Genomic DNA, 13,720 nt, shown 5'->3' with positions numbered 1-13,720 from the left:
GGACTCCAAGGCTCATAGTTCATTCTATCATCGTGTCCTGGTATGAATGTTTGTGTCCCTTTCAAATTTCTATGTTGAAAATCTAATTCCTATGGGAATGACTTTTGGAGGCAGGGCCTTTGAGAGATGATTAGGTCATGAGTATCACTTCCCCTTGGTGGCTCAGATGGTAAAGAATCTGCCTGCAATGCAGGAGACCCAGGTTCAATCCCTGGATCGGGAAGATCCTCTGGAGAAGGGAATGACAACCCACTCCAGTATTCTTACCTGGAGAATTCCATGGACAGAGGAGCCTGGTGAGCTACAGTCCATGGGGTCACAAAGAGTCAGACATGACTGAGTTACTAACCCTTTCACCTTTCACCCTAGGTCATGAGTGAAAAGTTCTCATGAGTGGGATCAGCATTGGGTTGGCCAAAAAGTTAGCTTGAGTTTTGACATAAGATGTTATGAAAGACTTGAATGATCTACTTGGCCAACCCAAACACCTTTATAAAAAGGACCCCAGAGAGCTTTTTCTTTCTACTCCTTGAGAATGTAACAAGTAGACAGTCTGCAATCCAGAAGAGGGCTCTCATTGGAACCCAGTCATGCTGGCTTTATCTCAATCTTTGAACCTTCAGAACCATAAGAAATAAATTTCTGTTGTTTAGAAGCCACCCAGGCTGTGGCATTTTGTTATAGCAGCTTGAATGGACTTAGGCACACTCTCTTGTTCTCTGGAACTCAATACCAAAGTGGATAAGGATTGAGTGTTCCATTAAACATCTGTGGAATTAATGTAGGCATTAAAACAAAATATTCACCCCCTCAATTAAAGGAAATAAATGAATAACTCCAAGGTAAAATGAAACTTATCAAGACTTCACAGGTTGTGGTACTGATTTCTACAAAAACTTGAAAACAAAAAAAGTCTTTGTTGATGAAAAAGGTACAAGTTAGCGAATTTCTTGGTCATTACATAAATTTTCTACTATCAACTATTTTTCAGAGTTCTCTGACCCTCCCATTCCATAGATTACCACCAAGTCATATAGAGAATTTGCTTTTACTTATATTTGTGCTTACTGCAACCCTGCTAGCAGAATAAGACTTGGCGTGACCAGGATTGTAGTACTTTTCAATTAAAAATGAACATATGCCCATGGTAAATGGACAAATAAAAATAAAAGACATAGCACAGAACTAAGAAGCAAAGTCAGCCAAGGCTTACTTTGGTCTCTCACCAGCAGTTTCCAAGTAGCCAACAAACCTTACATGAAAAGAAACCTTTGAATTCAAGAAGCTCAGAATCTATATAACCACCAATGAATTTGGTAAAAGCTTGACTCTCCTTGTCAGAATGGGGAAGAAGGGAGAAAAATAAAGTCTTGAAATAATTAAGAAAGTGTAATAATGTGAAAATAGTGACCTGGTAGCATTGGTCTTAGACCAGCAGAATAATTAGCAGAATAATTAAACTCATCATTTACATCCAGGTACCAAGCCACAGAATTTACATGCATTTTCTTATTTGACACTCACAGACATTCTCAAGGGCATCTCCCTTCTATAAACAGACTCAGAGATGCAAGGTTACCTAAAGTCATACCTACAGAAAGCAGTAGATCTGGGATCTAAACACAGGCCTATATGATTGTAAAAGTCTTCCTTTTCTACTGGATTATATTAATTCAATTCAGACATACATTTTTCCCCCCACAGGAACACTGACTACTCTCTTAGGATCATGTAGTAGAAAATGTCTTTCCATAACTTCCAAAGATCAAATCTGGTTTCACGTGGTTCATATGAATCATTGCCTTTCCAGATGAACCCATAGTGAGTCTTCTTATTCATAAGCTCCTCAGAATTCACACATAATTTGTTATAGTGCTTTTTACAGATTAAACAATTACTTTTATTTATGCTTCCTTATCCTCAAGGAGGGTGTGAGCTCATAGATTCCAGGCAGCCTGTTTTGTTTGCTTTCTCACCCCCAGAATCACTTGGTAGGTGATTCTGTAAAACTGTGATGTGTGAATTGATGAGCTATTAATACTTACAGCACCATTTAAAATTATATGGATTTAAATAGCAGCATTCTGTTCGACAAATCAATTTCCAAAATGTGATTATAACTTCTAAAATATACAACTAACTAAAAAATTATTGGTTGTATTCATTATTACTATAAAGATCTTCTATTCTGTTATTGCCTATGAACTAGTAGGTTATAATACTATACATCACCATAAATGAATAAATCTTAAATCGTGGATTGAAAAGACCTATTGCTGTTTTTAACTTTCAGAAGAAATAAACAAATACATACATAATATATATGTCAACACACACATACACATATATATATGTATACACACACACATATATATATATCTTATCACAAATGTGTTTAACAGCACTTGAAGATAGATATGAAGATAAAGTGGCCTGATGGCAGCATGCAAGACATATAAGGGAGGACTTCCCTGGTGGTACAGTAGATAAGAATCCACCTACCAATGCTGGAGATATGAGTTCAATCCCTGGTCCGGGAAGATTCCACATGCTACTGAGCAACAAAGCCCGTGTGCCCCAACTATTGAGCCTGTGCTCTAGAGCCAGGAAGCTGCTACTACTAAGCCCACATGCCGCAACTACTGAAGCCTGAGCCCTAAAGCCTCTGGTTTGAAACAAGAGAGGCCACAACAGTCAGAAGGCCATGCACCACAAGTAGAGAGCAGCCTCCACTCCCTACAACTGGAGAAACTGCAGCAATGAAGATTCAGTGCAATCAAAAATAAATAAATTTAAAATAGTAGATATAAGGACTACAGAGTAAAGAATACAAGAGGTGAACAGAGACAGCCTGATGAAGAAGTGAGAGCCAACAATGACTTGAAGAAAGTGTGGACACACTGCAGAGGAGGGACAACAGACAGAAGCAAAGCAGTAAGAGATAGGTTCAGGGAGGAAAGTGGGGCCTGTCTGGGGAAGTGGGAACAGCTGCAATTGCTTAGAAGGCCTTGATAATTACATGAAATAGTCAGGACAACCTCCTGGGAGCAACAGGAACTCATAAAACATTTCTGAGCTGTGGAACAATGCTTAACAGTACTGTTTCGGGAATATCAGTTGGATGACCCTTAGCAAATTAACTGTATGAAACATCTGAACAATATTGAGGGTAAAAAGAGGTGAGGATGGATGCTATCTTGAAGAGCCACTTTTAAGGTTAAAATCAGTTTTGTGCTTCTAAGATGCTTGTTCCTTGGAAGAAAAGCTATGACAAACCTAGACAGCATATTAAAAAGCAGAGACATCACTTTGCTAACAAAGATCCATCTAGTCAAAGCTATGATATTTCCAGTAGTCAGTCAGGTGTGGTTGTGAGAGTTGAGCCATAAAGAAGACTGAGAACTGAATAACTGATGCTTTCAAATTGTGGTGCTGGAGAAGACGCTTGAGAGTTGCTTGGACTGCAAGACCAAACCAGTCAATCCTAAAGGAAATAATACTGAATATTCATCGGAAGGACTTGTGCTGAAGTTGAAGTTACAACACTTTGGCCACCTGATGTGAAAAGTGGACTCATTGGAAAAGACCCTGATGCTGGGAAAGTTTGAGGGCAAGAGGAGAAGGGGACGACAGAGGATGAGACGGTTGGATGGCATCACTGACTCAAGGAACATGAGTTTGAGCAAACTCTGGGAGATGGTGAAGGACAGGGAAACCTGGTGTGCTGTAGTCCACGGGGTGGCAGAGTCAGACACAACTTAGCAACTGAACAACAACAATTTACAATAGCCAATACATGGAAGCAACCTAGATGACCATTAATAGATCAATGGGCATAAAGAAGATGTGGTGCACATATATTAATACAATGAAATATTATTCAGCCATAAAAAGGAAGAATCAGAGTCAGTTCTAGTGAGCTGGATGAAACTAGAGTCTGTTATACCAGTGAAGTAAGTCGGAAAGAGAAAAATGTCATATATTAATGCATATATATGGAATCTAGAAAAATGGTATTGATGAACCTATTTGTAAGGCAGGAGTAGAGACGCAGACATAGAGAACAGACTTATGGACACAACGGGATACGGAGAGTGTGAAATGAACTGAGAGAGAAGCATTGAAACATACACCACAATATGTAAAACAGACAGCCAGTGGGAATTTGCCACATGACCCAGGGAGCTCTGTGAATCCCAGCAGGGTTGGATGGGGTGGGAGGTTGGAGGGAGGTTCAAGAGGAGGGGATATATATAAATACATATGGCTGATTCGTGTTGATGAATCAGAGGACAATGCTAAAACCAACACAACATTGTAAAGTAGTTATCCTACAATGAAAAATAAATAAAAATTTAAAGTCAGTTGTGTGCTTGAAACAACAAAGGCACAAACAACCAAGGTCATGGAAATAGAAATGAAGCTGAAAGTATATAAAGAAGGAAAAAGCAATATATTGCTGTTAAGTTGCTAAGTTGTGTCCAACTCTTTGTGACCCCACAAACTGCAGCCCTCCAGGTGCCTCTGTCCATGGAATTTTCCAGGCAAGAATACTGGAGTGGGTTACCATCTCCTTCTCCAGGAGGTCTTCCCAATCCAGGGATCTCATTCATCTCCTACATTGGCAGATGGATTCTTTACCACTAGTGCGACCTGGGAAGCCCACAGAAGCAATATGGCATGACCACTAAATAGTTATTGGAGATGGAAATGGCAATCCACTCCAGTATTCCTCCCTGGGAAATTTCATTGACAGAGAAGCTTGGTGGGCTACACTCCATGGAGTTGCAAAGAACTGGGCATGGTTTAGATACTAAACAGCAATAACTAAATGGCTATGGTATGTGTCGGGGGAACAACTGGGGAATTAATGATGACTTATTTCCAAGAAGAGAGCAACTCGAGAAATAGACAGGATAAAGTTAGGGCTTAAAATTGTACTTTAGTATGTCCTGTGATCACAACAATCGTAAACCAGCCAGCCCTTTCTAACTAGAAATTTCACTGACATCAGGACCCAAAATGTTACGTACCCCCAGGTAATCAAAAGATCAGTTATGCTCTGTATATTCAATATTAGTCTTATGGAGGCAAAAAAATAAAAGTTTCAAATAACAAAAAATACGTTCTCACGTTTATCTCAGCAGAACATAAATCCAGCAAAGCACCACTCTCCCCAGCTTCCTGCCCAATAGATGGTTCACATTTCCTTGATTTTTAAAACCACTGGGAAAGTAAGTTCTGAGAACCGTGTGTGTGTGTGTGTGTGTGTGTGTGTGTGTGTGTGTGTGCACGCACGTGTGCTCAGTCGCTCAGTTGTGTCCAACTCTATGTGACCCTGTGCATTTTCCCCACCAGGCTCCTCTGTCCATGAGGATTTTCCAGGCAAGAATACTGGAGTGGGTTGCCATATCCTCCTCCAGAGGATCTTCCTGACCCAGGAATGGAACCCATGTCTTCTGCGTTGGCAGGCAGATTCTTTACCACTGTACCACCTGGGAGACCCTTATTAGTACCTAAAGAAAGAAACAGAGATGGAAAGAACAGTAAAGGACAGAAGAGGTCTGAAAGAGAAAGGATGGCTGAGCAGTGAGTTCCACTGGCTCAGTACAGAAGCTGCAATCCCCCCAGACCTCTGGAAACTTCAGTCCAACTCCCCTCTGCATTCTGAAAGCCTTTCCATTCTGTCAGCCTAGCCAGGACAACAGAGAGAATATGTTTAAAATATGGATCAGGAAAAGCAGACATGTCACCATTTTTCACTTCTGGATGCGTTCCCATGATTCCTGAAAGGATTTCAGGGGATGCTTTCTAAGAGGCTTGAGAGAGGAACTCAGAAACCCCCATTCACTTCTAGAACTCCCAGAGCACCCAGGGGATGACACAAAGAACAAAATGACACTCTTTTCTTAAGGTAGCGTGGCCTGGGAACCTGGGATTGAAAGAAAAGTTCATTCTTTTCAGTGCAGAACCTTGAATAAAGATCTAACTCTCTGCTGGACGCTGCTGCTGAAGGGCCTGGCTAGTGCAGCACAGAAACAGTCTCACGGCCACAGGCTGGCACTTTTCCCCCCAAAGCCTCACTGCCTATCAGGCTGAGCAGTGACCTGGGAGAGGCTGGTATGCAGGGCTCAGCAGAAGGGGAGAGGGAACTTAAAAAACAGCTGAACGCTTCCGGTACCTCTCCTCTGACAGTGACCAGAATGCAGCTTTGTCAATTAAAAATCTGTTAATCCTTGACTCAAATGCTGAACATTCCTCAGATTACTAAGACTTCGCAGAGGCAAGGACAATCATTTAAAAATAGCCCACGGGAGATGATAAATGGACGCCATTCCCACTCTGTGGCTGCCCTTTGCTAGCCTGCCCTTTTTTTTTTTTTTTTTTGCAGCATTGCCTTCCCTTGCTGATGTTTCAGGAGAGAGGGAAGGGGGCATAATGAATAGCAGGGCTAGCCAGGATTCTTGGAGAAGTGCTATAGCTCATGACAAGACAGAAAGTGCAAAACATAAAAAAAAAACTTTGTGTTTCAAAGATAAAGTAATTGCTCCCCAGAACATTCCATGTTACAAATGAGCAGCGATAACCTGGAAATTAGACCTTCTCTCCTTGTTTGGATAAACCCAATTTAGTTGCTGATGGGTGGAGGGACCAGAAGAGGGGATGTCCTTGAAGCAATGAATTCCTAGCTTTTTTCAGTTTCATTGTCAATTTCTCTATCAATGATGCAATCTTACAGTAACCACAAGATCTCTTTAATTGTCTTTGTGGATGAGAGAGCAATATACATTAACACCCAATTCCTTGCTTATAATATATGATAATGATTACAACCAGATACTAACTGCTCAAAGGAAAAGATTCAGAACGAACGAGGTTTAGTTTTTAAAAGTTACCACTATATCCTGCTTTAAATACAGCTTTTTTCTTCTATTTTGTGTTAATTACTAGATAGAGAATGTTAATCAATGGGCAAATCAAAGAAAAAAGGGGAGAAGGAACAACATTAGATGTTACTCAAATCAGCTCCTGATTAAGTTATTAACAGCATACATGACTTTAAAATCATAATAACCTAGTTCCAAGTTAAATAATAATTTGATTTAATTACTCCCATTTTTAAGTCAAAGGAAATTTTAAAATATTTTGATACATAAACATTTTCTAGAAATATTCTTTATATATATTTTGTACCCTCTAACTCCCCCTACACAAGTCATTTCGGAAACAGTTTCTTTTACTGATCATAAGCTTATATTTTCCCACTCCTGTTTCTGATCGTTCATATCTTTGCCCTCTCCCAATGCCACCTTCTGATATATTTGGAAAGTCAAGGTGACCCCTATTTCTAATCAGTGTTAATCAATATGATTGAAAGCCTCCTGAAAAAGAGTCACAACAGATAGTGATTAAAATTTTCTCGTAAGGGAAGGTGAGGCAAGGGCAGGCAGACAGAATCAAAATGATCTGATGGGAGCACAGGACAGGGACTTGACAGGGACTCATTTCAAGGGGGAACAACAGGGCTGCTGGGTGTGGGTCTGGGAACAGCCCAAGGCAGCCTTGCGCCCTCCCCTCAGCATGGTGAGGCCAGCTTGCTTGTTCTCGGCTGCCAAGGTGATCCCATAGGACCACCTTTCTTTAAGCCCCGCCCACCCGGGCCATTCACAGACAGTAACAAACAAATCAATAGGGGCCTCCAGAAATCAGTGCAGACAAGCAAAACCACCTATAAACCACTCTAGCGCAGTTTTAAACCCTTGGTTTCCAAACTCTCATTTTATCTGAGCATAAACTGACCTTAAAGCATCAGAAAATATCTGTACCTTTTTTTGTTAAGGACATGAACATATTATCTACCTACCTTTCCGAAAACTAAAACACCGTTTGATTCTTCGGTATGTAGTTTTAGGAATGAAAGAAGTAGACGCCAAGGCACCCGAGGGGTGCTCCCCAGTATTTCGGTCTTCAGGCATCATACAGGCCCAAAGTTCTGAACCCGGTTCAGGCTTCCTTTAAAACCTGCCTCTGGGCGATCTCAGGACCCCAAAGCCACTCCACCTCATATTTGTTAGGTTTGAAGTGCGGTTTCCTAGAACTTGAAGATTTTGATCAGCCAGGTCTTGAATGGGGGATAAGTTACCCCCTCTCATTTCCTTCTTTTTTGGCCCCCCAAAATAATAATAATAATTTCCTTTTCTCTTGCCTAATCCCGAGAGTTCTGGAGGCTGTTTCTTTTTAAAGTTTCTGCAGACATTCCAAAATGTCACGGCAAAAAGAACCACAGCAAGCAAGCTGCACCTTCCATTCAGACAGCAGGATTGTTTAATTTTTTTTTTTTAAATTTTTTAATTGAGAACTGGCTTCTCAGCTGGAATTGGGCGGGGGGGTACTGAGATTCCTCTGGAAAGGTCAGCAAATAGCCATGAGCAGGGGGCGAGAGGAACAATGACCACAAGGCCCCTGAGGGATATACTTCAGGACGGTCCTTGCCGGCTCCTTTCATCTGAGCAAAAGGGGAGGCTGATAATGGCACCTTCTCCAGAAGGCATTTCGATGCATGAGAGATTCTTTTCAAAGAACTCCCTTGGTCCTTTTACAGCACCCCTCAGCCTTTGATGCTCTCGGCGGGCTTCTCCCTTCTGTTTTTAAACTCCCGGAGCTCTCCAGGGAACTGCCACGTCAGAACAGTCGAGTGCCCAATTCCAGGAAGGCTCCTCGGAGGATCCCTGTTGGAGGCAGCTGCTTCCCCTCGTCCCGCTCCTGGTCCCCCTTTCTCAGTGAGAGCTGGGCGGGAGCTGGCAGGGCTGCAGCCGCCGTGACCGCGCCATGGCTGCCGCTGCCTACAGTGCCCGCGGTCACAGGCAGCAGGTGCAGTCACAACACTGGGAGGGGCAGGAGGGGAGGCCACGCGGCGTGTGAACCCCTGGCTTCTCCCTCTGACTTTGCCGCTGCCTCCCCTGGCGGCTCTGTTCCTCTACATACCTTTACAGCTGGCTGCCTCAGCCCCAAACCATCCCCACGGGGGGTCAACTTTTTGACCCTTCCTTTCTGCATTTATTCCGTTCCTACACAATATTTTTTTTCCAGGTACTTTGCCACTGAATCTATTTGTGAGTGCTGATCTCAATGTGCGTATCATTAAAACCTACAGGTGTAGGGACTTCCCTGGCGGTACAGTGGTTGAGACTCACCTTTCAACCCAGGGGGTTTGGGTCCCATCCCTGGGCAGTGAACTAGGATCCCACATGCCTTGTGGCCAAAAAAACCACAGAGCATAAATAACAGAAGCAATATGATAACAAAGCCAATGAAGACTTTAAAAATGGCCCACATCAAAAAAGTAATAAATAAATCTTCAAGAAAGCAAAAACTATGTGTGTGTTTATATACACATGTGTGTGAAACAGAAAAATATTCAAAACGTAGCAACAAGGAATCTGCTAGTATAACCACAAAACAAGTTAACTCCTTTACATATATATATTTATTTCTAACTAAAATGTGTTCTTATGTGTGTTTATACATTTATATACTTATTTCTCTGCCTGTGGTTTGAAAATTGATCCTGTTTTTATATTTTCCCCAGCTCTTGCATGCACCCACAGCACCCCAGCCCCCACGTCTACCAACCCCCTTGGTCCTAGTCACTGAACAATTGACTGGCTAGGTTAATCATTCATCCACCTGGCTGTTCCATGAGCAGATTTGGAATGCTAGTGCTTTAACCCCAAATGACCCCTCAGGCCTCTGGGTGCCTTCTGAGCCTTTCAGCAAGAGTGTTGAAAAAGCTGTGAGGAATACTACACAAAGGTCCTCCCTTGAGAAACTTCATTATCATTACTCTGATGAGCATGCCTAGACAGGAAAACTTCTGTTGGAAATCATTATTATTTCTGTCCCGTGGTTCAAACATTGTTTTTGTTTTCTCCATCACAGCAGGATGCTAGGAAAATAAGGAACCGTGATGTATAGAACTCTGTCCACCAAGACAGTGGTGCTGGAGGAAGGCACCTTGGTGCCTGAAAGCATCCCTCCTCTGAGCCTTGGTATGGAGGGAACGCATGTAATCACAGGACTTTGGAGTTGGACTGAATCTTAGTTGAAACATTTTTCTGCAGTGTTATTTCACAAGTATGGAATCTAGAGGTGGGAGTAACACCACTTACACGGGAAACCACGCAGTGGTCTGTGTCAGAGGCAGGACCACAGAGCTTCTTAATTAACCCCTGCTTGCCCACACGCTAGTTATTCATCATGAGGATTACATTCAGTATTTTTACTGCCTTGATACATCTCTGACTCAAGGCTTTTCGTAAGGAGACAGAAATATACAGGAAGAACCCGTTTTAGTTAGTAGCTAAAATTAGGCTCTGCATTCAGGTCTAATGAACAGCTAATGGAATTCTCACTCTCCCCAGATCCCAGGCTGAGTACCTCAATATACATTGCCTCAAAAACTGTGAAAAAGGAACCCAGAGAAAAAAGACAAAAACAAACCAAGACAGAAACAAAACCCTAAAGTTTTCCAAAGTTAAATATATGTTTTGACATCCCAACTTCTAGATTTGACTTTTAAGCAGATACCATGTACTTCTCAGTGAGCAATATGAATATGGAAGCAACTGTTTATAAGGGGAAGCTAATCAGGTAACAGAAACTGGAGGTATCTAGATTCAATATTGAACTAGGTTATCAGGTTTGGTTGTTAAGAGAGGATGTCTCCTTTTTGCATTTCCACTGGTTCCTTTCCTTCATCTCAGTATTCATCATAAGTTTGTTGTATTTCACAGGAAGAAACACCAAAGTCCTATATTTTATGATTTTCACTTCGTTTTTAATTTCTAAATATTGAAAAGCAAGGCAACTTCCTCAGGTGTTGCCTATATTTTAATTAAAAGTCCAATATAAAAACCATAAAGAAGAAATATTTTACATGTAAAAACAACCTGAACAAGGTAAGCTCCAGTGCCTCATGAAAAACGGTAATTGTTTAAAAACACAGGCTGTCAAACCGCAGTTATAGACATTGAATTGTCATAATTGCTTTTCATTGGAGAATACATTTCCCTTTCCTATTTTCGTCATAGAATCCAAGATTATTAATCCCAAATAAATACCTGTTGGCTTCCAATCTCCTTCCCACTGCTCAAAGATTGTTGCTGTCATTGATTAAATGGCATCCATAAAGACTTTGAAAGGTGACTTTTCACCCTGATTTATCATAATCTATGTAGTACCTTTGGATACATCTTCAATGTATTTATTGCAAAGAAGACATTTCGTTGTCTATAACTGCAGTTCCCCCATCCCAGCCCTAAGCAATTAGTAATCTACTTTCTGTCTCTATAGATTTCTCTGTCCTGTACTTTCATATAAATAGGACTATAGTTCAGCAGTAAAGATTTGGCCTGTAATCCAGGAGATGCAAGAGATGTAGGTTTGATACCCATGTTGAGAAGATCCCCTGGAAAAAGGCATGGCAACCCACTCTAGTATTCTTGTCTGGAAAATTTCATGGACAGAGAAGCCTGCTGGGCTGTGGTCCATAGTGTTGCAAAGAGTTGGACATGACTAAAGCAACTGAGCATGCACACACATACACATAGAGTTCCTTCTGACTCGCTTCTTCCACCTAGCACGTTTTCAAGGTTCAATTGCACCTCATTTTTTCTATGGTTGACTAATCCACTGTATGAACATACCACTTTCTGTTTATCCATTAGTGCATTTCCACTTTTTGGCATTTAGGAATAATGCTGCTATAAATATTGATGTACAAGCTTCCCAGGTGGCACCATGGTAAAAAATCTGCCTGCCAATGCCTGAGACACAGGAGATTTAGGTTTGATCCCTGGGTCAGGAAGATCTCCTGGAGTAGGAAATGGCAACCCACTCTAGAATTCTTGCCTAGAAAATCCCACGGACAGAGGAGCCTAGTAAGAATCGGACACAACTGAATGACTGAGTATACCAATACTGATGTACAATTTTCCGTGTGGACATACATTTTCATTTCTTTTGGGTATATACCTAAGATTACAAATGTTGGGCCATATGGTAACTCTATGTTTAATCATTTAAGAAACTGCCCAACTTTTCCAAAACAGCTACATTTTACAGGAAAATAGGGAGGTTTCAATTCCTCCACATCCTCACCAATACTTGTTATTATTGAACTTACTGATTCCAGCAATCCTACTGTGTATGAAACAATATCTCATTGTGCTTTTGATTTTTGTTTCCTTGACGACTAATAACGCTGTGCATCTTTTCATGTGCTTATTTGGATATTTGGATATTTTCCTTGCAGAAATGTTTATTCAGATTCTTTGCCCAATTTTGAATTAATTGTAATTGAGTCAAAATTTTGATTTGTCTTTAGTTTTGAGTTGTAAGAGTTATATATATATTCTAGATACAAGTGCAAAATCAGATTTATGATCTGGAAATACTTCCTCCCATTCTATGGGATGTCTTTTCACTTACTTGATGGCATTAATTCAGATTTTTTGAAGGACTTAACTATACTCATTCTACTTATCACACTTTTAAACACTCTTGTTTTTATGTACCGAATAATATACTATAATAAAACAGGGACTTGTAATTGTGGACTTCCCAGGTGGTGCTAGTGGCAAAGAACATGCTTGCCAATGCAGGAGACATAAGAGACGCTGGTTTGATTCCTGGGTTGGGAAGACCCCCTGGAGGAGGGCATGGCAACCCACTCTGGTATTCTTGCCTAGAGAATTCCATGGACAGAGGCACCTGGTGGGCTATAGTCCACATGGTCACAAAGAGTCGGACGTGATTGAAGAGACTTAGCACACGGTCCCACAGTAAAAGTAACAGATCACACTAATGTGCAATAAAGCAGGAAGCTCCCTAGTCAGAAAACACAAGGTTTCTTCCTACCTATATTACTCATGATATGACACTTGAAAGTCATTCTTTCTCTCTGGGTCTTAATGACCTAATCTACAAAATGTGAGGTTGAACTAATGGAGTGATTTTAAAATATTCTTAATCAGTGAAAAACTCAACTTATTTTCAAGGAAGTACTAAGTAGAACCCATATATATATATATATATATATATATATATATATATATATATATATATATGATAAAGGAATTCTCAGTCACATAAATTTATTGTTTATTGTCCAAATTTATAACATTTCTTTAAAAATAAATCAGTAAGTATAGAGGAGCCATATTAATACAAACACTTGAAACAAGATTTTTGGTAACAGTTGCAACCTTCTATCAGGAGTTTGGTTCTACATGCTGTAATAACTTTAGAAAATTCTGACTTTAAGATGAGTCACAAAAGATTTCTTGCAAATTGAATGAGTAAGAGCTTGGTGTGCAATCTCTTAACACTTTTCAATTAAACAAAGAGGGTAAGAGAAAATTTATCCTTCAGACTATTGTTTCTATTCTAAGTGCTCTATGTTAAAATAGATCTTTTAAAAAGTAAATTTGAATCAAGCATTTGCAAAATTTCTGGAGCATATCCCATAGGATAAAGATGTAAACCAATCAACTACTAGAGTTCCAGGTTCATAAATTTGAAGATTAATACTTAAGAACCAAGAGCATTTGTGATACCCTTGTGCTGACAGGACTTGTTGTAGCCACTGATTTGGTGAAGTAAACTGGATCTCATTCATTTTCCTTAAGAAAAGGACAGATGGGAGAGGAGGAAAGGGAGA

At 40.6% G+C, this 13,720-nt stretch overlaps 1 protein-coding gene across 6 annotated transcripts in view; it reads right to left on the bottom strand.

Annotated features, from left to right (window-relative positions):
* Positions 1-13,720, bottom strand: part of ARHGAP24 (Rho GTPase activating protein 24) — a 574,044-nt gene that overhangs the window by 52,220 nt on the left and 508,104 nt on the right. Inside the window, exon 1 of one of the 6 annotated variants that reach the window (XM_069594607.1) lies at positions 7,865-8,962. The exons of the other annotated variants lie outside the window; for them this stretch is intronic. Coding sequence (XP_069450708.1) covers positions 7,865-7,979 — 115 coding nt within the window. The 5' untranslated portion in view covers positions 7,980-8,962. Of the gene's footprint in view, positions 1-7,864; positions 8,963-13,720 lie in introns of those variants that run through there. 6 annotated transcript variants of the gene reach the window in all.

The sequence above is a fragment of the Ovis canadensis genome, chromosome 6 (genome assembly GCF_042477335.2).
Source record: "Ovis canadensis isolate MfBH-ARS-UI-01 breed Bighorn chromosome 6, ARS-UI_OviCan_v2, whole genome shotgun sequence".
NCBI lineage: Eukaryota > Metazoa > Chordata > Mammalia > Artiodactyla > Bovidae > Ovis > Ovis canadensis.
Note: the sequence above shows the minus strand (reverse complement) of the source record. Positions and strands in the feature narration are given on the sequence as shown.